Raw genomic sequence first — 27569 nt, forward strand, 5'->3', positions numbered from 1 at the left:
AGGGTCAGACCAGGTTTATCCTAGGTTGCTCTGGGGAGCTAGAAAGAAGGTTGCTAAGCCACTGGCGAAGATCTTTGCTTCCTCACTCTCCACAGGAGTCGTACCAGAAGATTGGAGGGAGGCAAATGTTGTTCCTCTTTTCAAGAAGGGGAATAGGGAAATCCCTGGAAATTACAGACCAGTCAGTCTTACTTCTGTGGTCAGCAAGGCTTTGGAAAGAATTCTGAGGGATAGGATTTCTGACTATTTGGAAAAGCAGAGCATGATTAAAGGGAGTTGGCATGGCTTTGAGGGGGGCAGGTCATGCCTCACAAATCTTATTGAGTTCTTTGAGGAGGTCACGAGACAGGTTGACGAGGGTCAAGCAGTGGATGCGATGTACATAGACTTCAGCAAGGCATTTGATAAGGTTCCCCACGGCAGGCTCATTCATAAAGTCAGGAGGTATGGGATACAAGGTGATTTGGCTGTCTGGATTCAGAATTGGATAGCTGACAGGGGGCAGAGAGTGGTTGTAGATGGTAAGTATTCTGCCTGGAGGTCAGTGCTGAGTGGTGTCCCACAGGGCTCTGTTCTTGGGCCTCTGCTTTTTGTAGTTTTTAATAAATGACTTGGATGAGGAGGTTGAGGGGTGGGTTAGTATGTTTGCTGATGACACAAAGGTTGGAGGTGCCGTTGATAGTATCGAGGGCTATTGCAAGCTTCAGCGAGACATTGACAATATGCAGAGCTGGGCTGAGAAATGGCAGATGGAGTTCAACCTGGATAAATGCGAAGAGATGCATTTTGGAAGGTCGAACTTAAATGCTGAATATAGGATTAAAGGCAGGATTCTCGGCAGTATGGAGGAACAGTGGGATCTTGGTGTTCAAGTGCATACCTCCCTCAAAGTTGCCACCCTAGTGGATAAGGTTGTTAAGAAAGCATATGGCGTTTTGGCTTTCATTAACAGGGGGATCGAGTTTAAGAGCCACAAGGTTATGCTGCAGCTCTACAAAACCCTGGTGAGACCACACTTGGAATATTGTGTCCAGTTCTGGTCGCCCCATTATAGGAAAGATGTGGAGGCTTTGGAGAGGGTGCAAAGGAGGTTTACCAGGATGCTGCCTGGACTGGAGGGCTTGTCTTATGAGGAGAGGTTGACTGAGCTCAGACTTTTCTCTCTGGAAAGGAGGAAGAGAGGTGACCTGATCGAGGTGTACAAGGTAATGAGAGGCATGGGTAGAGTCGATAGCCAGAGATTTTTCCCCAGGGCAGGAGTGACTGCCACAAGGGATCATAGTTTTAAGGTGCTAGGAGGAAGGTATAGAGGAGATGTAATGGAAGGTGCTTCACCCAGACAGTTGAGAGTGCATGGAATACTTTGCCAGTAGTAGTGGTGGAAGTGGAGTCATTAGTGACATTTAAGCAACTGCTGGACATGCACATGGACAGCAGAGGATTGAGGGGGGTGTAGGTTAGGTTATTTTAGTTTTGGATTAGGATTATTCCATGGCACATCGTGGGCCGACGGGCCTGTACTGTGCTGTACTTTTCTATCTATCTCACCCTTCCTATCAATCCCTATTTCACTTGGCCATACTGTACGATCCCTTCTTGAGTTTTCTGCTCTGTTGATTCTGTTGTCTTTCTTAACTTCTCTTATTCTCACTTTCCCTTTAACTTGATTCTTAAATTTCCAGTTTGCCCCTCCCCTCCACTACTTAGTTTAAACACACCTGTGTTGCAGTGGCAAACCTTCCTGCCAGAATGCTGGTCCCCCACCTATTAAGATGCAAACCATCCATCTTGTACAATTTATCCTTACCCCAAAACATACCCCAGTGATCCAAGAATTTAAATCCTTGCTTCCGGCACCACTCCCTCAGCCACACGTTCAAGTCCATTATCTCTCTGTTCCTACCCTCTCCAGCCTGAGAACTGGAAGCAAACTGGAGATAACCACCCTGCAAGTCCTGCTTTTCAGCCTTCTTCCGGAGTTCTCTTAAGTCCCGCTGTAGAATGCCCCTCCTTTTCTTCCGACGCCATTAGTGCCGACATGCACCATCACCTCTGACTCTTCACCTTCGTCCTTGAGTGTGCAGGGAATGCTATAAGTGATGTCATTATGTAATCAATTAGCATGAATATTGCAACCTTACTAAATTTTTTTAAGAAGAATTGTTAGATATGATCTAAATATAGTGTTCTTACCTTGAACTACTTGTGTAATAAACAATTGTGAACACTTTTACCAGTTATGATCAGTTTTGCTTTACATCAATGCATCTGCAATAGCATTCAGGGACAAATAGATGTACTCTCTAATCCCTACAATTAGTTTTGTATTGACTGTCAGCATCAGGAAAATAAATTTCATGGGCCAGGACGTAGTCAATGCTAATTAATGGCTAATGACACATCTCTGGGGATTGTGGTACCAATCAGGTCCTTGACACAGAAATCAGCATGCGCATTACAAAAACTGCAGCTATTAAGACAAAGCTGAATAAGGGAGTGTGGAGCATAATGACTTATTGAGAATATCAAATTCTAGTCTACTGAGCTAATTCTTTATCAATTATCCTCAATAGTATGAGGCCTGGACAACATGTGCTAAACAGGGGTAGAAGGCTAACAGATTACACCTTCATTGTCTCAGATGTGATCTTGGCTGGGTAAGGTCACTAACTGAAGATGTCCTGAGGCATGCCAATTCTATCAGCATGCTCTCATTACAAGGAAAATGCACCTGCATTGGTCTGACTATTTCATCACATGATGGCCATTTTCTCAAAGATATTCTATAGGATGAATTGGTCACTGTCACAATCTGCTGGATGTCTACATCTCGGCAATGAGGACACCTATTAGCAAGGTAGGATAAACAAACAACTACTAAAAGATTTGATTTCTAGAAGCTAACTGTTCAGAGGGGTATTTGAAGAGACGAGGGCAACTGAACACTCAGCTGGCTATCAGGGCCCAAGAGAATCAGAACCTTGCATTTTTTAAACCTATTGTCCTTTATTGCAGTGGCAGAGGCTTTCATGCTAGAAACAGAAAATGCTGTCTGGCATTTGTGGAAATCAAGAGTTAACCTTTCAGTTCAGTGTCCTTTCAGCAAAAGTTTGATAGATTATCCAATATTCAGTGTATTTCATGAAAACTACAGCATTGTTCCAAACTTCCAATATTTTCATTTCTTTTCAAGTCCAGCTTACCTTGATGTGGCGTTATTTCGCAATAGTTGGATCATGTCCTTTTAAAAATATTATATGCTCATTAGAACTTTACACATCCCAATAAACGATCAGTTACATGAGGAAAAATACTTGTTACCTAGTGCTTTTTGCCGATTTTTGTGAACAGACTTATAACTGTAGATGTCAGACTGTTAGGCATAACCGGTGTTTAGGTGCCCCTGAGGACCATTGTAAATTGATTCCTGGTGATAAAATAAGTATTCAAATGTAGTTCATTCTGTCTGTCAGTTACCAAAAACACAAACAGCAATTTAAAAACTCCTTCACCACTATTGTAACATGAAATTTTCCTTAGCTAGATTTTAAATGATCCTTTATCCCAATAGCCAATCATGGGAACGGATTAATTGATTGTGTTGGGCAGCAACCAGCTTTTTAAGAGAGCAAGGTAGCAAAATCTTTGCTTAACTGTTTCGATAGCAAGAACAAGTCAGATCTGAGGCTTTTGATACTGTATGGTTAGTATTTGGAACCTAAATGTGTCTCCACAGATGCAGTCACAATAAGTTTTTTTTTGAAAGATACTGGATGCTAAAACCCACCCATTCAATCAACCTATCCTTCAATGGTGTCTTCACACAGAAATCAAAAAGGGTTAAAAATACAAACAACAGGCATATAAGATAATGTGCCGAATTTTCAGCACATCAGTTGAAATCGAAAACTGGGGTGAAATTTTAATAAGAGCTAGTATATTGCTAAACAAAATCAGAATCAAGGTAGAGCTTTAAGTCACAACCAAAATGACAGGAAACACATTTCATAGCTCTCAAAATTTCAAGATAATAAATTCACTGAGAAACTCAAGGGACTTTCTAGGTTAAGGATCATTGGAAATCAAGTTGACAACAAGAATAAACCTTTGCTTCAAGCACAGCATTGGCACAAGGCTCAAAAGAAATTAGAGAAAATGACTTTAAAAAAAAGTTCTGTAATTTCCTCAGATTTCATAGCCAATAACTGCTTGCTGCTGATGAAAGAGCAAATCCAATATCAACAATTAATTGAATAAAAACCAAAAAGAACTGCAGATGCTGTAAACCAGGAACAAAAACAAACTCTTTTTTGTTACCAACTATTTATCTGAACCAAAGTCAAAATAATTAAATCTTCTAAATATTCATTCATGGGGAGAGGGCATAACCAGCTAGGCTGGCATTTATTGCTCATTCCTAATTTGCCCAGAAGGTAGTTAAGAGTCAATCACATTTCTGAGAGCCTGGAGTCACATGTAGGCCAGACCAAGTAATGATGGCAGGCTTCCTTCCCTAAAGGACTTTAGTGAAGCAGATAGGATTTTCTTCAACAATCACCATTGGCTTTGTGATCATCATTAGACTCTTACTTTTAGATTATTATTGAATTCAAATTCCAAGACCTGCCATGGGGGGAGTTGAACCCAGGTCCTCTGAATGTTACGCGGGCCAGTCTAGCGATATTACCACTGGGCCATCGCCTACCCTCAAATGGTGTTATAAATAAGATGGACTTATGACTCTTTCCTCTTGATTCAATTTATCTCCCTTTAGCAATAAACAAAAATACTGAATAATTTAGAAAGACAAAGGACATATCCAACACTGGCAATCATTGCCATTTGCGTTAAACTTCAGGCAATTTGAACTGCTCCAAAATGTGGCCAATTACTGTAAAAATTAATAATTTTGGATAGTTGCCAGGTAGAAAAGAAACAAAGTAGCAACAAATTAATCAGAAGTATTGAAACCTTGAGTTAAAGAAATAGTATATTTCAACCAAAGTCAAATATAAGATTACAGTTTTATTTCAAGCTTATAAATTTTAATGAGTCATGAAACTAAAAACATCCTTGTGTGTAACAATGTAGACAGAATTATGTTTGAATTACAGATATTAAACTGCAGCATTGAGAATTCAGGTTTTGTCTCAACATTTACAATCTCTTCCTCCAACTCTCATTTTGCAACGAAAAAAACATATTTAGGATAGGAAAAGATTATCTGTAACTACATTGTTTATAATGTGGATGAAAGATGTTGCATCATTGAAGCACACTATTGCCAACAAAATATACACCTTCGGGATTTCATAAATTTTAAATACTGTATTTTTTAATATTGCGGATTGCTTTGTTCCAAGTGTGTTTTAGAGACTTGTCAGTCTTAAATAATTTCTATTCCAGTTATTGCCTTCTCTTTATATTCAAGATGGGTCTACAAATCGACCTAGTGTTTATAGAAAATTCTGTGAACAAGTTTCTGAAAATTTACAAAGCTCCTCAAAAAGTTGCTTCAGGAAACTTCCCTAAAATCAATTTAAGAATCAAGATACAGACTTAGTTTATTAGATTACCATGGGGCCACAGTTCCTATGTTTTATTCAATCCAAATGCTCAATCACAAACCTGGGAGAGAGAGAGAGAGAGAGACACACACACACACACACGAGCTTAAGTTTCGCTTCAAATCCAAATATTCAGATATTTGATCTTACTGACAACTTTCTTTTATAAAATGCACGGCTTATGAGGATGAAAAGTTTCACCCTATTGTTAGATTAACAAACAGCAAGTAATGAAGTCAATTTGTATTGCTCCAAACAGTGAATTAAATAAACATGAAAAGGAGAGACACGATGAAAAGGGTACAAAGTTGTTGCACCCCATGTGAGACGAAAGGTGTGCTGGACAAGAAAGTGTTTTGAATAACAAAACTATACGTGAAAACACTTTTGCTTGTAGTCAACAGGGCAAAAGCAAACTTCAGAGGGATTCTTCATAACTTGATTCCATTTTCTTTACTCTAACTGCATTTAAATAAATCCAAGAAATCATATGCTTGATGGCAAACCATTTTGCCCCCTTTTTTCTTTCCAGCTGGCTTTCTGAAGGCACCCATATAAACGAGGAAATACAACCTATCCAAGTTGTAGACTTCCATGTTCAATACTCAAATAATTAACAGGAAGCATGCTTCCAACAGAGATAGGAAATGCCAGCTTTCCACAATGAATTCTTCAGTAATGGGAAACAATTCAGCAAACCACTTCAGCAATAAAAATAAATCCACTACGTAGTACTGGGCAAAGATCTCAAATGCTTCATTATCCGTTTAGGAAGTCAGACCTACATTAGACATTCATCCCATATCTATATCCAATTGAAGAAGCAAAGCTTTTTCCCTTTCTGCTTGTAACCTATTAATAAAGAAGTGCAGCTATACAAGTGTTTCACATGCTTTCCTTTCACCCTGTTGCGCAGCCCAGCCTAACTCTGATCCTCCAACAGCATGTAGCAGACAGTCTGGAATTAGCCAAACTGAGGAAAAGTGGTGCAAATTATCAAATTGAATGGAGGATCAGAAAGCTGGGTGCATTAACCCGACACATGTTGCTATACTATGCAAGCAATTTCACTCCAAAATAAACCTGTACAAGTAGTAAGCCTAGAAATACCACAGTGTAAAATATTAAGCTTTTAGCTTAGCTGCAGAAAACTAAGCATTTGTATACACACTGCAAAAAGTTTTAAAATCCCAACGGTCAGCAAGAGAGTTCTTTAAATTAAGAATGTGTTTAATAAAAACTGTTGATTCCACAACAGGCTTTGTTCAGCATTTATTTGTAGTTGTTTACAAAGATAAGATGGGTAAAAAGATCTGCATCTGATCAGTGAATATACCACTATATTTGTGGTTTTGAAAAGGTGAAGTTAAACTTTAAGAAGTACTTCATACATTACTGCTGTTTCAGAAGCATACTAAATTGAACTATGTGGTGCATGTGTATTTGACCTAGTACCAAGAATTCTATTGCACCAATCACAGATTGCCTTTTACAAAGTTTTCTGGCAGCAGCAAAAAGCTTTAAATTTACATATAACACTTCAAACAAATATCTTTTGCTGCACTAGCATTTTTTTAAACCCCTTCTTATTAGTTAGCCCAACTATTTCTTCAAAACATCATCTCTGAGCTGATGAGATACGAAAAATCACTGACCCATCTGTGACCACTTTCAATGCCTTTTGGTGATCAACAGCACACAAATTTGTAGCAGGTGGAGATAACAACTCCACTTCTTTTGCCCCTGAAATGGGACACATCTGTAAAGTGCTACACCAGCTCAGCTGTGGATAGCAAAATCACAACATGTAAACATCAGTATCTGGCAGTGAAGCCAGAGATGTTGCTGTGATAGTGACCTATGATATAATTGAACAAACAGTAGCTTTTTTATAGCTGCACTTGGTGCAATTAGAAAACACACTGTAGATCCTCAACAGAGAAGCAAAAACTTCTTTAAAATTTCAACTGTTGCTCGTAAATTCAGAAAAGTTCTCTCTACAGTCCGGTATTCAAAGTTTTTGATGTTTAAATTAGAAGAGAATAGAATTAAGTTAAACCCCTCATAAGTCAAATAACAATTCTTTAAAGTCTCTGCCTCAAGAGATAGTTCTTTCCAGAGATGCCATTTTAAGCAACAGAAAACAGGAAGAAATGCAGAATGATTATTAATTCATTCATACTCCTCTTCGTCGTCCTCATCATCATCTTCAATATAGGACGTAGGAGTTTCCATTCTGGGATCAGAACAATGTGTACCATTGAAACTTCCTTGTGCTTGACTGGTCACTAAGGCCACTTCGGTATCAGTTGGTAAGGCTATTTCATCACTGGCACCAAACGCTCTGAAATTAAAATCATTTATTAAAAGAAGTTTTTAAGAGAAGATGACATTAAAAAAATGAAACAGGTGAGGGGGGGTGGGAAGAAGCAGGGAAGAGGACAATATACATAATTATTGATAAAGCAGTAAAAGAGTAAGCAGGCAGGGTCAAGAATCTACTGAGTCCAGTTGAATTCAACTAATGGAGGGCTGTTATTTCAAAACCACAAATTCTCGTTTGAGGCTATAATAACTGGCCCATTGGAAGTTAAATACGTTTCCTCTGTTTCACACAATCTGGAAAATTAGTTTCGAACCAAATGATTATGATAATTAGCTCTCAGTCATAGGAGTAAGCTAATATTAAGTTTCAATAGATATCACCTCTGAACTTTATGTGATAGAGCAAATTGCAATGTCAGCTCAGTAAGTTAATTTCAAAATTATCAGAAGCATTTTCATTCAAAAATATTCAGAAAAGTAAACAATGTGTACATAACACTTGAGAATATAGAAGTCATATTACAGACAAAAATAATGCTAAAATTTTATCGTGTGCCAAATATATGCATGGTATGTGGAGATGGTCAAATGAAGAACCAGAGCTGTATAAAAAAAAATTAAAAGCACTGCCTGGGAAATGATTCTTTTTCAAACTATCACAATTTTTGTTTCAATGGTACTTTCATCTTGAGAAAATATTGAGATGAAATCACTCAGTTGTACGAAATCAGTTTTTAAAACAATAGGAGGTGCAACTAGCTTCTACAGACTTACCTGCTAGATTGGAAGCTTGTCGAAGATGTAGATGCTGCTACTGAACTTGGGCCTGAGTTAACGTTTTGCACTACTTTCGCCATTTCTGTGTAATAACAAAGGAAAATTAGAGCTTTAAAAAAATTGCTATGAATACCATATTAGGGTATTTTAAATTAGCTGCATTTTGCAGATTTCCAGGGACTGGAAATTAAAGGAAAATTTGATTTCAAGGAAGCATAAATTCTGGTTGTAACCAAAAAATTGTAGAAAATCAAAACCAAGTCATTGACCAGGCTAGGCTGAATTGTAGATGACAGCATAAAATTACAAAAGGATACTGATGAACTAGGTGAATGGGCACAATTATAGCTGCTGTATTTCAATGTATGCAAATGAGAGTTTATCCATTTGAGAGAAAAAGGTTGGATCAGCACTCTTTCTAGATGGCATGAAGTTAAATCCAGTCGATGGCCAAAGCAGCTTAGGTGTTCAGGTGTCTAGATCTTTAAAATGTCACAAGTAGGTGCAAAAAAAAAAATCAAAAAATTGATTGTTTTTCTTTATATCTGGAAGACTAAAATACAAGGACACAAAAATTATGCTGTACAAAATCCTGGTCAGACCCCACTTGGAGTTCTGAGAGCACATCTGGGCACCACATCTCAGGAAGGCAATACTGGTCTTGGAGAGTGTACAATGTAGGTTTATAGGAATGATACCTGGACCCAGGGGTGAAGTTATGAGAGATGCTACAAATTAAGCCTGTTTTCTCTACAATTCAGACGGTTAAGAGGTGAACTAATCGAAGTTTTCTAGATATTAATGGGAAGAGACAACACATACAAAGATAAACTATTTTCACTGGTTGGAGATTCTACAACTTGGAGGCATAACCTGAGAATTAACGGCAGAGATGTTAAAAAGCACTTGTGCGCACAAAAGGCGGTAGAGCTTGGTTTGAAACTCTTTTAGCAATTCATTTTAAATCTGAGGTAGCCACGTTTTTGTTAAGCAAAGGATATGGGCCAAAGGCAGGTATGTGACTTACAGATCAGCCATCTCACTGAATGGCAGAACTGATTCAAGAGGCTGAATGACTCCTGTTCCTATGCCCCATCATTAAAAAAAATTCTTGACAACCAGAAGGTATATCAAAAGCTCAGTTAAGTCCTTGAGTAATATGGGACTTGAGAATTTGAGTTATAAGGAGAGGTTAAAAAAGCTGGGTCATTTTTCCACTGGAACACAGAAGGTTGAGGGGTGATCTTATAGAGGTTTATAATATTTTGAGTGGCATAGATATGGTGAATTACGAAGGTCTTCCCTAGGGTGGGGGCAGGTAAAACACTAACATACTTGGCTGCTTTCTTTTCTCTCAGCAAGCAATGCAAGCTTAGTGTTTTTTTTAAATTGATATATTTATTGAATTGCAAGAAATGACCTTCCTTCATGTGTTTTGTTTTGAACGGCTGCACAATTAAGGGAGTGAAACGTACAATAGCTTTTGGTCACTAATAGGATTAATGGCTGCAATTGATTTAACACTTTGAGGCTGTGAACTGAGCAGTTTTAGCCCCGCCTTTGCCTACAGTGTCAGTTTCAGGAGAATTTCAAGGGCTTGAGATTCACTAAATGCTCTGATTCTGTACACAGTGATATTGGGCGTGCGGATATAGAGAACATATGGGGGGAATGTTAGAAGCATAGGAAATATGAGTGGCTATGGAGGGGTGGGTGAAGGTCTCAGGGCCTGACAATCATAATTACAACTGGGCTGATGTCCAGTAAATGGAGGCAAGCCCTCAACCTGCGCTATTCACCCACTTCAGACTTGTTCCAGAGGTGCAGACCCAACTTCATCCTATACTTGCTTGCCCGGAATGAAAATGGTGTGGGTGGGGGCATTTGGCAAGAAAGCTCAGTGCAGCACTGCTCAAACTGGCCCCCAAATTCATTTCCCTTCTTCAGTGAAGAGTGTTGGTTCTTTCCTCACCCATTCATACAGGCAGAATAAAAAAAATCTAGTGGTTAGACCATTACCTCAGTAATGTCAGGGCGTCTATTTCAAATTGGAATTGTACAATGCATCAAACTCAAACATGCAAAACCACACAGTCATGTAACATGGGTTTACTACACCGATACCAGATTTCTAAAAACTCTGCTACAGGAATGCAATTATACATCCCTCCTGGTTATGAACCCATGGGATCTCCACTGCTACACTTCAAGTTCAATTTTTAGCTTTCTGTCATTACTTAATACTCTTCAGAGACCCATCATGCAAGGCACTGCAATGGACAGGTCACTCAGCCCTTCTCCAGTTCCAGAAGATAACACATCATGTTGAATTTTCAGCATTAAAACGGGCACATGTTTAAACTTCGTCCAGCAAATAGACACCACATTCTTTATTACCATTGGTACCATCAGTCAACTAGAATAATTTTTCTGGTTGGCCTCTTAGGCTATATATAGCTAAGCCAAAAACATTCTAAAACCAATTCTCTCCATCACATCTGAGCTAACATATATTTTTCACCTCCAAAAATATCTGTCTCCGCTCTCATCTTTCACCTTCCAATGTGAAAACTACAATGCATTCCTTTAGTGCTGGAAAGTTTTCCTGGTTGAACATTTGCTCTACACCTCTAATAGGTAGGAACCTTATGATGCATTGCACTACACCTGGTCATGGTAAAGTTCTGCTGGTCTCTCATGTTTCAAGACTTAATTCAAGATTAATTATCTAAACCTGAAATGGTCCCTTGGCTTCACCCCTCCTTCCCATGTATGAACACACTAATACAAAGTCATTTCTCATTTCTGCTGTTACTGTGGCACCATTACTACTGACAGATGGGTCAGCTACACTGTCACCATCCCAGATTCTTCCCTCAGCACCTCCAGCAGAATTCCACCCAGAAACATCTTGGAGATATCAGTCCACCCTGATGAAACTGCACCCTTCCACATTATCCCAGTGCTTGAATGATCCCTTAGTTTAGGAAAACCATCTTGAAGAACTAAAATTCAAACATTTCAAAGAATTAAAACTGTGGTGAAAATTTGAAATTATGTAAAGGCTATTCCTTTAGCTCTGAATGCAACGCCCTAGAACACAAGCAAGGAACACTGGTAAACTATTTTTTTTTAAATTTTAAAGAAAACAATTTATATACATTTTATAGAACAAGATGTTTAAACTTAAAGGCCAATTGGTTAACACTTAGTCACTGAAAGAGAAACTCAGCTAGTCCCATTCCTCCACCTTTTCCAGTACACTTGCAAATTTCCTCTTAATTATCCAATTGCCCCTGAAAACCATGATTTAATTTGTGTTCAGCACTGACAGGCTGCTATAATGAAAAAAAAAGTTCCATCCTAACTGGAAACATTACACAAACCCTTTATATCTTTCCAAAAATGCAGTGCCCAGAATCAAGTGGAATTTTCCAGCTAAGGTCAAACATTATTGGACAAAGTTTTATCATAGCTTTCTTGCTTTCGTATTCTATTTCCATGCTGATAAAGCCAGGGCTTCCATCTACCATTCCTAATATGTTCAACGAGGAACACTAAGGTTTTGTTTCTATTCATGCACGGGATTCTGCACAGTGGTTAGCACTGCTGCTTCACAGCACCAGGGACCAGGGACGCGGGTTTGATTCTGACCTTGGGCAACTGTTCACGTGAAATTTGAACATTCTCCCCATGTTAGCGTGGGTTACGTTCAGGTAATCCAGTTTCCTCACACATTCCGATAAACATGCACATTAGATGGTAAGGCCATGCGAAATTGCCCAATGTCCTGGAGGGTGCAGGCAAGGTGGATTAGCCGCATGAAATGCAGGGATACGGTAGGGGTGGGGTCTGGGTGGGATATTATTTGGAGGGTCCTTGTATACTGGATAGGCTGAACAGCCTGCATCCATACTGGAGGGATTCTATGACAAGCCTATTGTTATGTGGCTTTCCGGAGGCCAAGAGTCATGAAATAGGATATGGTCAATTGCACAAACTGCTTTAGGAGACTTGGAATCAAAACACAGCACAGAGTGAATAATGTATCACCATTTCACACCCAGCTGCCCCAACCACCCAAAAGAGAAGACTCAAAAGAATTAATCCTGAATTATGCAAACGCTTTGTATGTTGATTCTTGCCGTGTGCAGCATTAACCACAATTATCGTTACTCTACCTATGAACTAGATAATTAAGTAACCAGATTTCAATACTATGTAACTACTCAGTAAAATGAAATTCTAATGCCGTTCCTTCGTTCCTCTTTTCTGGAACTTGTAAAATAATGTGATGGACACCATGAATAAATCACATCCCCTTTCATTTTACCTATGACATATGGTTCCAGTACGTGGGGTACTAGACTCTTAGCCATCTTCAACTCATCAGCAGAACAGCCACCAGATTCCAATCCAAAAGCCATTCGCATTCTTTTAAGAATTTCAATGTCATCATGGATTTCAAATGTATTATCAAAATTAAAAAAATATTCAAACCTGCGAAGAAATGTTACAATGTTGAATTTTTCACTTTGCAAATTTTAAAGTAATATCCTAAGATAGAGATCACATCAGCTTTTCAAATATTTCTCACAACATAACCACTCCCAAAATTCTTTAAAATTCTTTAAATAATTGTGTTTTGCTAGTCTGAACATTTTAAAAGACATTTAAACTAGACTGGAGGCCTGTGACCAGCAGTGTGCCACTAGGATTAGTGGTGGGTCCACTGCTTTTTGTCATTTATATAAATGATTTGGATGTGAACTTAGGAGGTATGGTTAGTAAGTTTTCAGATGACACCAAAATTGGTGGTGCACTGGACAGTGAAGAAGGTTACCTCAGAGTAAAACGAGACCTTGAACAAATGGGCTCAAGGGTGGCAAATGGAGTTTAACTTACATAAATGTGAGGTGCTGCATTTTGAAAGGCAAATCAGAATACGACTTATACACTTAATGGTTGAGGTCCAGGACAGTGTTGCTGAACAAAGACCTTGGAGTGCCAGTTCATAGTTCTTTGAAAGTGGAGTCACAGGTGGACAGGACACTGAAGGTAGTTTTTGGCATGCTTGCCTTTACTGATCAGTGCACAGAATACATAACTTGGAAGGTCATGCTGCAGCTGTACAGGACATTAGTTAGGCTGCTTTTGTCAGGGTTGGAGAGTTTGAGCTATAGACAAAGGCCGAACAGGCTGGGGCTATTTTCCCTAGAGCATCGGAGGCTGAACAGTGTCGTCATAAAGTTTATAAAATCATGAGGGGCACGGATAGGGTGAATAGCCAAGGTTTTTCTCCAGGGTAGGGAGTCCAAAAACAGAGGGCATAGGTTTAAGGGGAGAGGGGAAGATTTAAAAGGGGCCCAAGGGGCAACTTTTTCATACAGAGGGTGGTATGTTTATGGAATGAGTTGCCAGAGGAAGTAGAGGAGGCTGGTACATATACAACATTTAAGAGGTATCTGTATGGGTTATATGAATAGGAAGGGTTTAAGAGCCAAATATGGGCCAAAGGCTGGCAAATGGGACAAGACATTTGGTCAGCATGAACGAGTGGACCAAAGGGTCTGTTTCCTTGCTGTACAGCTCTGTGATATTATGATTGTAAGAATTATTGCAGAAGTCTTCTAAAATGATCAATCTATGTACATTTAATAGGCCTATTAATCTTGAAGGAGGCTATATTTCACATGATACGATGGCATATCCTATCAGCATTTTGAATATAACCTACATGATTAATAGTTTAAACATTAAATGAATCCATATAAATTTTTCACAAATACATGTCCCTGATAATTTACTCAAAAAAAATTAGCACGAGTAAAATTTCAATTAAAAATAAAACAATTTAATGCTTTAAAAGCAAACAGTAACCTGTGTTCCAAATCTATGCTCAGGCTCCACCATTTATTTTATTATCCTTACTAATTATATCACAAAGTATGATTCACAGTATCTTGCAGTTTGATGGGGTAGGTATTTTGAGAATATAAATTTCCATGTAATCTAACTGATGGAAATAACAAATTTGCTCATCATGGTCAACTTTGAACTACTTACTTGTCAGGAGAGATGCTGCAATCTATGATTGTTTTTTTGCTGGTGTTGACTAAAATGAAGGGCAGTTGAATTGCAGTATTAGGAGGAGGAACCCTCCCAGACTGTTGTTCTACAAGGCGATTTCGCTGAACCAGGTTCTTAAAGGCAATTTGCTGCAAAACACAAATAACTTGCAATATAACTTCCGTCGTGTATTCAATGAACAATTATAAATTTTACATGCATTTACTATGCCTCTCTTCTTTCTCTCTCAAAAAGCATCTAATCTTTCAAAAGGATAGCTACTGATCAGGGTGCAAAGGGAATTCCCATTTCTTCTTCAAAAAGCACACTATGATCTATCCATCTGACACAATTGCAAAAATTACTCTGGAATGAAAGCAGGCACTTAAGAAAATCTTTGACATAATGCGAAATCTTCTGTACAACTCTCATTGCATTAACACCATTAAAAATATTACAGTAGATAAAATGAGCTAGGCAAGATTTTTGAAAAAAATACATTTACCCATCATGTGGATGTGTGTAGCAAGTATGAAATACCGCAAAATGTTTCACTTTCTTTACATTTTATTTTACCTGCAGCAGCAACTCCTTAAGTTGTGATTGCTTCTGTTTAATCATTTCCATTTTCTTTCGTTTCTCCATCTATTTACATAAATTAAAAAGAAGTCTATCAGCTGCAAAATACAGACCATAATAAGCAGTGCTTGTAACAAGGTAATATGTCTCAAGGAATACCACTGGAGCATTATCAGGCATCATTTGAAATTGAGCCATGTAAGGATTTACTAGGAGGTGCAATTTAATAGAGTTGGAGAAGCTTGTGTAGCTTACAGACAAGACAGCTGTAAGTGTTGGAAATACAGGTGTTTTTCCTCAAGCCAAAAACTGGAATCCATTGGGTCTTCCAACAGGCACTGAAGAAAATTAACTGAAAACTACTGGCCTTCAGTCACTCAAAATGTACACTGTGGGCCTAACAGATGGAGATTGGGCAGGTTAATCAGGAAGAAGGGAAAAAAGTTTACTGGCATAGATAAAAGTCAAATAAAAATGTAGATGAAATGCGCAAAATAATTTACAGATGTTAACTGTTTAGACCAGAATTACAGAACTTGTTCCAAATGATAGAGCCTATTGCATCAATCTTAGCACACCAATTTAGGTCGATACACACTGGATGTGTGCTATGCTTCATGAAGAGAACTTCAGCACTCTTACCTCTAGATTCTGGCACTCTTGAGCTGAGTTTGTGGGAAGTCCTATCCATTTGATTTCCTTCTTCTCTTTGGAGATGATATTCATTGCCATGAGCACATTCAAGGCATCATATACACGACGTCTTATATTCTTTTGATCATAACCCTGTTGTGAATAAGAAGTTCCATTTGGTCCAAAGTAAAAGTATTCCAATGGACAACTAATTTCATTAGAGTCATATTGAGGAGTCAGTTGAGTCAGCCTGGTATGGTTACATACATGCTCCTCACACAGTAGTTGCCAGAGAAGAGCCGAATAGAATGTTTAATAAATGGTAGGAACTTGAACAGGTTCTTAGTTGAACAGTTTGGAAACTGGAACTTGGCTACTCTTATCTGCACACAGCAGAGAGTCACAGAGAGGGGCCAATTACAAATCAAAAATGTACAACATCCAGCTATCCAAAATCTGAGTGCTTAAAGGAGGAACAGAAACCAGCCCTCATCCTTGACGTATTGCATTGATTGTTTCAGCAACATCCCTTCATCCCAACTCAAAAATGACAAAAGAAATAAATTCTTAATAACTATCATGAACGTAGTGGAAAATTAGAAGATTAGTAATCCAGGTGTCCAGACCGATGCTCTAACTTAATTAAATAAAACTGGAGTCAATAGCTAGTCATTAGTAACGGTGATCAAACTACAGACTATTGGGAAAAACTGTCAGACTTTGGACTGTTGAAAAAGTGATACATATTTTGTAATGAGTAAACAGCATAATCATGTAGTATGAATCTCAGTGAGAAAGGTATTAACAAAGTCATAGATATTTAAAAATACAAAGTTTCCATGTAACAATTCTAAAGGGCTCAACAAGGCAGTGTTTTCATTCCCAAATGAGAAATAGGTACTCTTTCAAAACATAGTTAGGGGTTTTGTAAAGCATAAAGCAAAAAAAGAGATAAAAATATTTTTCCATATTGGACAAAATTATGAGCAGCACAACAAAAATTTACGCTGGCATGTCAACAGCTTACTATATTTAATAATAATTTCCACACCATAATAGCCAATAATATTCCAGATTGGCGGCATAGCAACTAATGGTGACAGGTGCAATAAATTACAAACAGATAAATACTGAGTGGGCAAAATTGTAGCAGGTGGATTTCAAAGCAGGAGGAGCACCCTTTTTGATCAGATTTATCTGCTTGTTAACTTGTAAACATCTGGGAACAGTGGAGATCCAAAGAGACTTAGTGGTCTATGTACACAAATCATGAGAATGTGAAAAGAAAAACATCAAAAACTTTAATGGAATGTTGGACTTTATGCCTTAAGAGGGGCAAATATAAAAACAAGGAAATTTAGCTGTTAGACAAAGTTCTGATTAATAAAATTCTGCATTTTTCTAGCACTCAACATGATCAACAGGCATCTCTTTATGGCTTAAAGCCAATGACATATTTAAATGAACTCACTGCTGTAGGAGATAGAACAGTCAACACGTGCACAGAAAACTCCTATAACAGGGCTTCCCAATCGAGGTCACCAGTTGAAATTTTGGTGTCACGTGATCGTAAGCAGCAATGGCCCTTACACAGCTCCTCATCCTCCTCATTTCTGTTGTCTATCCCATACTCTCATGCATCTTCCCATGCACAACCTGTTCTCAGTTTTTGCAGAGGGATTGTTACAATTTTCAAGCCTCTAAATGGCATCATAGTGGGAAAATGTTTGACAAGCAGTTCCTTTCAAGCAGCAGCATGATAATGACCAGATAATCCGTTTGTTGAGATGTTGGCTGATATATAAACATTGCTAGGATACCTGGGATAATTCCCCTGCTCTTCGAAAAATCTCTAAAGAGGTCTGTTACAGCCATTTCAGGAGGAAAACATATCCTTAGTTTAATGTTTTATCTGAAAAGCATTTCCATCAGTGCAGCATTTCCTTTGTATGACAGTGGAGCTGCACCTTGATTTTGGTGTTCAGGTTCTGAGTAGGATCTGAATCCAAAACCTCATGAAATGAAGGTGCTACAAACTGATCAATGCTGGCTCTTTACTGGCGTGGTAACCTACTGCAGATTCAAAATAAAATGAAACCAGGGCTCCAAGAGTTCATTTATGAGTAGAACAGCAGATTTCATAAACTGGACTTTATATTCCACGCAAGATAGAAAGTGTACCAATTCATTTTGTTTCAGAATGTCTTTTGAATAGTGTAGTTGAAAAGAGAAAACTTCCATTGCTGGGAGTCCAGGACAAGGTTTGTGGCACTGAATTGAAGTTAGCGTTAGGTTAGCTGGAGAAGTGGTAGAAGTTTGTCAATCTTTCCTTCAAAAAGCAGCAAATATTAGCTCAATTTAGAATTTCAATTCTAAGACTGATTGATCTTTGTTAGCCAAAGGTGATGAAGGATAGGAAGCCATTGAACGTCGGTTGAAACAGGACACAAAATAACCACAACCTCACTGAGCAGCAGAACAGATTTGAAGAGTTGAATGGTCCACTGTTTTTCTTATACTCAATCAATTTGATGAAGCTTACCGAACTAAATTTTGAAAGTGAAGCAATCCCCAAAAGAAAATCAACAGGGAACAGTATACACAAAATGAATTACGAAACTGTACTTGGAAGGAACTGAAAATCTGCCAAATGTACTTTTCCTTCAAACACAGAAGTTGGAGAAACTCATATTACTCTGTCAACTGCCTTAATTTGGTTTAGAGGTATAGCAAAATTACCACTAATTGAAGTTCAAGGATGTAAACTGTTGGCTTACAAAGTGACATGAAATACATGGAGATGAAAATGCAAATAATACAAAAAGGCTTGGGTATATTAGGAATTCAGATTTTTACCACTAGAGAACTTTTATTACATAGGTCACACAAGCCCTCTAGTGGAAGGGTTTAAATACGGTAATAGTAAACTTGAAAACAATTAATCATGCATCATCCACACTAGACCATGAGGTGGAGGTGCTAGTGTAGGACTCAAGTGTCAGAAATCACACGACACCACATTATAGCCCAACGGGTTTATTTGAAATCACAAGCTTTTGGATTGTAGCCCTTTCATCAGGTGTGCCCATCAAGAGAAAAAGTACAATCATGAAACAGTCTTCCTAATTTGGTCTTAACTGTATATGCTTAACTTGTGTCCCCTTGCAGAAGGTTTTCTTCCAGCTTCAATATTGCACATTACTATCACAATTTGTTTTCTCAATGGGCAGGATGAGATTACAAATGACTTAAGAAATATTTTCCTCCTATTCTGATCACTCAGGAGTAGCACCTTAATTCCCAATCATCTATTTAACAGCTTGAAAGGTAACGGATAAACCCCTCCAGGTGAGGCAATTCAACAATTGGGTAGATTTCAGTTTAGAGTTAAATACTGTTTATGTTACACACTTTGCTCATTTCTTTTAAAATATATTGTCACAATTGTTCCCTTAGGGAGTGAATTCCAGGATTTTGAATCAGTGAGTGAAGAAATGTTAATATATTTCTAAGATAGGATGGTGAGTGGCTTGGCAGGGAACTTGCAGGCGGTGCAGTTCCCAACTATCTGCTGCCGTCGTTCTTCTAGAGGGAAGTTGTCATGAGTCTGGAAGGTGCTATCTAAAAGACCGTTGGTGAATTTCAAAGTGCATCCTATAGGTGGAAAATACTGCTGCTGAGTGCCAGTGGTCGAGTGACTGAATGTTTGTGGATATAGTGCCAATTAAGCGGGCTGGTTTGTCCTGCATGGTGTCAAGCTTCTTGAGTGTTGGTGGAGCTGTACTAATCCAGGCAAGTGGAGACTATTCCATCACACTCCTGACTTGTGCCTTGTAGATGGTGGACTGTGTCTGGGGAGTCAGGAGGCGAGTTACTCGTTGCAGTATTCTTAGCCTTTGAACTGCTTATGTTACTATTATAATTGTTTGGCAAAACCCATCCAGCTTGTGGTCAATGGTAACCCCAGGGATATGGATAGTGAGGGATTCAGTGATGGTAACACCATTAGATTCTCTCTTATTGGAAATGGCCATTGCCTGGCATTTGCATGGCGCAAATGTTATTTGCTACTTTTTAGTCTACCCTGGACAATATCCAGGCTTTGCTGCATTTGGACATGGACTGCTTCAGTATCTGAGCAGTTATAGTCAGATAATCATACAACATGTTAGCAGATCTTCTGACCAACTTGTTCATGCCGACCAGGTTTCCCAAACTGAACTGTTCCCATTTGCCTGTGTTTGGGCCATACCCCTGTAAACATTTCCCATCCAATTCCCTGTCCAAATGTTTTTTAAATGTGGCAAATGTTTGCACATCCCACTTCTAGCCTTATGATAGAGGCAAGGTCATCGATAAAGCAGCTGAAGTTGTTTGGACCTAGAACCTACCCTGAGGAGCTCCTGCTGAGATGTCCTGGAGCCAAGATGAATGACCTCCAGAAACCACAAATATTTTCTTGTGTGCCAGGTACAACTCCAACCATTTGGACAGTGTGTCCTGATCTCTACTGACTGTAGTTTTACTGAGGCACCTTGATGCCACACTTGGTCAAATGGGGCCTTGACATCAAAGGCTGTCACTCTCACATCAGCTCTGAAATTCTGTTCTTTTGCCAATGTTTGAACCAAGGCTGCAACGACATGAGGAGGTGAAAGGCCCTGTCACAATCTAAGCTGGATACCAGTGAGCAGGTTAGGTGGAATGACAGCACTGTTGATGACACCTTATGTCACTTTATTAATGATCAAGAGTTGCCTGATGGGGTTGGGATAGTTGAATTGTGTACACTACATTATACGAAAAATGTAAACGGAATGGAGGGAATGTAGCAGTAATTTACTAGAATGGTTCCTAAGTGTGAAAAACTTCAGCTGTGAGGATAGACTGAGCAATATGAGACTGCTCTCCCTGGCCAGAAGGCAGATCTGGACAGGAGTCTGAAGATGTGCTGGACAGATTAGATAGGGTAACATTGCTTCAGCTTGTAAAAAACACAAGAGTGAGATGGCACAGATTTAAAATGACATGTAAATAAAACAAGGACGATGTGAGAAAACACTTTTTCCACACAGCATGTTTTAGGGTATGAAATACGCTACCTGGAAACATGGTCAAGGCAGGTTCAGTTCAGGCATTCAAGCAGGCACTGACGATAGACTGAATGACCTCCTTGTGTGTATCATAATAATTCCGGGATTCTATATTATCCTCCAAAATGATAAGCCACAGGCATATTATAATATAATTGCTGCATCACAGGCCATTACTGTCCAGGCCACTCTTTACTATTTCCATGTTGATCAGTCTATCCACCTCAAATGCCATGTGAAATAGCTATTTGCATAACACATTCAAACATATCCAACATGTTTCCGCACACAGCTATATGGAATTTTTGACAGGAATAAAGCATCAAATGGACACTACTCTCAAAGTTACATAAAACCAACTTTTTCAGTGTTTTAAACGCCATGGACAATACTTTGTCTCAATTTTTAAATTTCCACTTCATTATTCCTTAACTCCATTATCAAATTCATTAGTCCTCTCCCTTCATTTTTCAGCAACGTCACTTCTAAATGAGCTTCTGATTAACAGATATTGACTATTCTTTCCAGCAGAGTTCCATTAGTTCAAGATAACAACAAGGAATTATCCATCTTCACATGTTGGCCATATACTTTAAACGGTTACAATTTTAAAAACATTTCTTGAGTTACCGCGTTCAAACCTACCAACACAAGCATTTTCTTCTTTCTTTTGGCAGGGGCGGGGAGACCACATATTTTAATTAGACTGGATAAGCAGAAAGCCGGTTCCACCTTCAAACAATTTTGTACTCTATTGAAGCGTGTCCACCCACTTTAACTCTACTTTTACTGTCAAATTTCCAATCCAAAAAATTGTTTTTCTCAGTTAATTCAACATTTTTTTTAACATTTATTTCATAGTTTGAATGCATCAGTCGGTCACACCTGCTTCTAGGCTCCTTACCCTTCAACTCTTTACTGCAGAGTCAAATTCAGCAGTCCATCAGTAGTCCCTTAAATTCCTTAGGCTATTCTCACAGAGAACACCGTCATACATAGAAACAGTAGGAACTGCCAACGCTAGTGTCCGAGATAACAACGTATACAGCTGGATGAACACAGCAGGCCAGGCAGCATCAGAGAAGTAGGAAAGCTGACATTTCAGATCTGGACCTTTTGAAACGTCAGCTTTCCTGTTGTACATCATGCTTTCCTATTTTCCTTGTCTACACATCTTCTACTTTTTAAGTCTTAAAGCTTTTTAAGCCAGGTCATCCAGTGAATTGTACGTCAGTCATCAACATGAACTCAACAACACAAAAACATAAATACTGTGGATGCTAGAAATCTGAAATAAAAACAAATGCTGAGGAAGGGTCACTGGACCCAAAACATTAACTCTGTTTTCTCCTTCACAGATGCTGCCAGGCCTGCTGAGCTTTTCAAGCAATTTGTTTCTGTGCTAGAAATACTCAGTCCAAGCAGCATCTGTGAATCTAAACCTCATGCTCTTTTTTACACACCTAATTCAGCAACAGGTAATGATTCAATTTAGTTTTACCCACAATATTGCAATGTAGTCCGCACTTCTCCCTATTTAGTTAACCAAACTTTAACTACACAATTTGATGGGCTCAAGTCAACTTGCTCAAAGTCTGCAGAATGGAAGAATAAAATCCAACCTCTCCTCAGTTGCTGCTCCCTCTGTCAATCAACAAAAGAATTGTGTTGGAGGAACAATATTCAAATGTTCTTTATATTATGCTTACAAGACATTCTTCACTGAACATCTTATTTATTTCACAATTTTGTCCATTGTGGAGTGTCTGCCACATAAATGTATCACTACCATTTAAATATCCGGATTTATTAAGATACCAATGCTTTGTAAAGTTTTTGTGAATAAAAACAGTACAACTACTTTTGAAATTCTAAGTATTATAACTATCTTACTTCATCAGAGCCAGATTCCTGGTTATTGGTGTTACTGAATTCTGCCACGAGCTCATCTGCCACCTCATTGTAGGTAGTTGTTCCTTTCTGCTGCACCTTTTCACAGACCTTCATTGAGAAATGTCGCAGTCCTTTGCCGTTTTTTTCGCCCTTTTTATTCCTTTTACTGAAAAGTAAAAGGTTTTTGTTTTAAAACTGTGTAATAAATAGTTAAGAAATTTAGAGGTCAATTTTCATTTTCCTATATTTAAAAGTGAAATGTAAAAGTGTCAAGGAGCTTCACGACAGCAATATCAAGCAAAATTTGACACCAAACCACAAAAAAGGCAGGTAACAGAAAACCTGGTCAGCAGAACAGGTATTAAGAAGTGTCTCAAAGGAGTACAAGGAAGGTACAGCAGTTTAAAGGAGGGTGTTCAAAGGGTCTTGGTACTGAAAGTGGAATAAAGAATGCAAAAGATTGTAGACTCTTGGGAGGGCTTAGAAATGGAGAAAATTACACAAAAACATTTAAGAACAAACACGATTATGCCACGTAACATATACTCTGCAAAGCCATCTCAAACGTATATCATTTTTCCGAATGAAATGGTTTCTCACTTTTTGAAACCTCAGAGCATAGGCCCACTCTAAATTGTTTATTACAACGCAATTTTTTCACTCATGAGTCAATCTAATAGAGCTTTGCTGTGCTTCCTTCCAAAGCAAACATATGTTGGCAATTAGGGTCCCTTTACAAGTGAAGCAAATATTTCTAGGATTTCCAGTATGGCAGGAATCCTCATATAATGGCTGCTACGCCAGTTACTTCCCTTCTCAAAAATAAACAAATAGCTAAAAAAGAAAAACACTAATTACACTTTACAAAAAGCTACCAGGCTACCGATGCCTGGTGCCTCAAACGATTCAGAGAATTTTCTCAGAATAATGAACACTGACTTACGGCATTGTGATTAGGTATCCCATGCTCATTTGCTAAAAAGGATACAGACAAGTGATTTACGCAGCATAGGTTGCAAGCCCCCAAAACAAGGCATAGTTACAAGTGCTCAGAGAGAATGCCTAGTCAATTGGCAGTGCTCACCAGAAAGTGGTCTCCTTCAGATGAAAGGGAAAAGCCTGGGAGAGTGCTCCAACACTTTGGGTAGTGAGAAGGATGCTGCCTTCACTTAAGATTAGTAAAAAAAATCCCATTCATTCTCTCGTATTAGTGAATATTCTCAATTTTCAAGAGTTGTCTATCTTTTTGGTCTCATTAACTAAGGTACAACATTTAACAGGCAGCTTCTTAAACTTAAGAAACTATTTGAAAATGCCTTACAAATGATGACCATCAGCATTAGGTACGTAAGGTCACAAATCCACAAAAGCCAACACTCAGCCTTCACGCGCAGATCAAACTGTACTCAATACTCCAGATGTGATTTTCATTAAAGCCTCGTGTAATCACAGCAAGGCTTTCTTATTATTTGCCCTGAAGTCTCTCAGTGTCATTTATATTAGTAATTGCTGCAGATTACAGTGCTAAGGCAATATTGCAGAGAAAAGTATGATAATTTTAAAACTGAGAATTACAGGCACAGTTACCGATACTACTCAGCAATAATGACTGAATGGGACTGTTGTTTAGGATAAACTCACATTTACGGAAGATGAAGACAAGGACCTGACCTGGCCAACCTTGAAATGGATAACAATCACATGGGTAGTTACAAGAAGAAAATAAAGTAACAAAATTGAAGACAGGTGAAGTAACAGATTTGGAAGGAGGCAGTGGTGATGGAGCAGATTTTGGGGTAGGAAGCTCCATTCTGGCTTGAATTTGTGAACAGCCTGTTTCAATTTCAGACGGTGACCAAGCAGATAGATCGCACTAATGGTTAAGGAACAAAGTTTCTGTCAGGGCTGAAGACAACATTTTTGGACTTCCAACAATTTGGCAGGAAGGCAATTCATACTCCTTTAGTTCTGTGTGTCAGACAAGTGGCATAACAGATCAAACGTAGGAGGCATCAACGAAGGTATTGAAAGTGACAGATGTCAGTGTTCACACAGAACTTACCACTGGTCTTTCAAATTTTGGCAACCTGTCAGCACACAGATCAGATATAAAAGAGGCTACCATGGATAGATGTGTGTGGATGAGGTATGTGTGCATAAGTGGGGAAGAAAGCCAAGATAATTCTCAGCAGGTCTAGCAGGTTCTGTGGAGACAGAAACAAAGTTAACGTTTCAGATCAATGCCTTCCCAATTGAGTGATTCTGATTAAAGGTCATTGGTCAGAAACATTAATGATCACTCCTCCCACCACAGATGTGAATAGAGTGCCTGAATATTTCCAGAAGTATCTGATTTCATTTCAGATTATCTTCTGTCTGTGACTTTAATGAGCTGAATGATGGAGAAGAGACGTAAGAGAACGGTTTGGCCAACCATGTTAAATATTTAATTTGAGAAGGATGAGCCAGTTTACAAACATCAAAGTTAGAGGTCCACAATTGTTAATGTCAGATCCCCCACCTTGAAATATGTTGTTTCCAAGTAATGGTCATAAATGGTATTTCAAATGATAAACATCACTCAATTGCTTTTCTGTACAAAGCTACATCAGGCCCAGATCACTCTTCATTGTAAATTAGCAACCAAAATGCAAGGGAAATAAGAGTCTGAAAACAGTCAGTGGTTGTGCTAAAAATTATACCCTCATACCGAAGCATTCATGCAAAGTTTTTACAGAACTTGAAAATACACAACAATCGGGGGACACCTCCTTCATTTCTGCATATGCATGGTTCCCATTTGATGAATTCACAATTTGTCTTTTATTTACAGCTATGGTTCCAAATTACCTTAATGGCCTGTACATATGTGGAAAGTTCCCACCACTCAATCGGGGGAGTGGGAAGGGTCCTGTTCCCAATTAAAATTTTTTTGTAGCTTAAGTGAGTGAAAGAAGAGTCAACTTGTTGCTAGGCTGCTGAACAGCTAAATTCTGTCTAGCCTGCAAACAGAAAACTGAAAAGTAGTTGGGAGACAGATAATTTTGCGATTTGACAATAGGCTGCTAGGTCGCCAAAAGTAGGAATAGTCTAAAAGCCACAAAGTTAAAGTCAATCAAAAAAATCTTGACCATGCATCTGATTGACTACTCTTCTGTAAGGGTACCAAGCTCCCCTTCCGTTACAAGTTTCAAGTATTAGTAATAGTATTCAAGCTGGGTGAACACATTGCTAAGTGGAAATGATACAAACACTATGATTAAATCAATTATTGAAATACAGTCGCTTTGCTTTGCAAATTCCAAAGGAAACAGCAAGTACACAAACTTGATGTAGCAAAATCATCAATGTCATTCAACCAAATAACGTTTCCCCTGTTTTGTGCAGAACGCCAACCTGTTCCATCATTAATCCATGGAGGCATTCAAATCTTCACAAACCGGTGCTCAAAATAGTATAAGAAGATGCCAGAGTCTGAGCAGATATCCATTGTCCTTGTCACAAACACTACAGCTAATGAGTAAGTTGTAACCATCACTGGCTGTATCTATGCTATCAATTCAGTTAGGACATGGTTGAGTGCAGAATAAAAATAGTACAGTATCAGCTTAACTTGGAACAAGCCCACGTCTTAATGTCCTTAGCAGAAGTCTCAAAGATTAAGATTGGAAACTCTGTTAAAAGTAAGCACATTTATACCAAATGGGGACAAAGGGAGTCAGCATTTACAGGCAAGTAATTTGGCTCTGAAATAAGACTCAACTAGAACAAACAAGACTGTTCTCATACATTTGGAGATAGCAAGAGTGCAGATGCTGGAGTCAGAGATAATAGTGTAGAGCTGGAGGAACACAGCAGGCCAGGAGCATCAGAGGAGCTGGAAAGTTGACATTTTGGGTCGGGACCCTTCTTCAGAAGTGGTTTCAGAAGAAGAGTTTCCCGACCAAACATATCACCTTTCCTGTCCTCTGATGCTGCCTGGTCTGCTGTGTTCCTCCAGCTCCACAGTGTGTTATCTCTGTTCTCATACATTTATCTGGATTTCTTCAGGATATTCCAGTTTCCTCTCCCAGTCTGGGTGATGTGGATCAGCCATGTTAAATTGCCCATAGGGTCTAGGGATGTGCAGGCTAGGTGGATTCGCCACGGGAAATGCAGAGTTACAACAATTGGGTAGGGGTAATGAGTCATTGCGGGATGCTCTTCAGATCAGTGTAGACTTGATGGGTCAAATGGCCTGTTTCCACAGTGTAGGGATTCTAAGATTTAGGCAGCACTGGAGTTCAAAGCCAAAAAATGGTAAAATCCTGATGTGTGAAACCTTAGCAGATTGGCTCATTTCAGCCCTGAGACAGCCGAAGAGGCCCACCTGTATCCTCGAGTTGCCTACAAATGCACTTTGTGCAATAATGCCTTTTATTCAATGTTTACCACTCTTTGCATATTCTGATTTTGTAAAAGGCATTGGAGAAGCTCACTAATTTTCTTCTGTTTAGTACAGTCTTCAGAAAAGTGTGATGCAGTCCACCATTTATTACTGCAATCCTTCATGCCCTGTGGTTTGCCATAACTACTCCCCTTCCCAGCTGGATTGAATTGGAGTTGGGCATGTTCTCTGCTCCAGCCAAGTTCA

The 27569-nt window shown here is 38.8% G+C and overlaps 1 protein-coding gene across 3 annotated transcripts in view; it reads right to left on the reverse strand.

The window, feature by feature from the left end:
- Positions 1-5005: 5005 nt before the first annotated feature.
- Positions 5006-27569, reverse strand: part of LOC125458885 (transcription factor Dp-1-like) — a 56034-nt gene continuing 33470 nt past the window's right edge. For all 3 annotated transcript variants that reach the window (XM_048544685.2, XM_048544683.2, XM_048544684.2), the window contains 7 exons: positions 22937-23102; positions 15960-16103; positions 15315-15383; positions 14736-14887; positions 13003-13169; positions 8667-8751; positions 5006-7911 (listed from right to left, as the gene is read on the reverse strand). In XM_048544685.2, coding sequence (XP_048400642.1) covers positions 7740-7911; positions 8667-8751; positions 13003-13169; positions 14736-14887; positions 15315-15383; positions 15960-16103; positions 22937-23102 — 955 coding nt within the window. In that variant the 3' untranslated portion in view covers positions 5006-7739. The remainder of the gene's footprint in view (positions 7912-8666; positions 8752-13002; positions 13170-14735; positions 14888-15314; positions 15384-15959; positions 16104-22936; positions 23103-27569) is intronic.

This window comes from Stegostoma tigrinum, chromosome 15, assembly GCF_030684315.1.
Source record: "Stegostoma tigrinum isolate sSteTig4 chromosome 15, sSteTig4.hap1, whole genome shotgun sequence".
Taxonomy (NCBI): domain Eukaryota; kingdom Metazoa; phylum Chordata; class Chondrichthyes; order Orectolobiformes; family Stegostomatidae; genus Stegostoma; species Stegostoma tigrinum.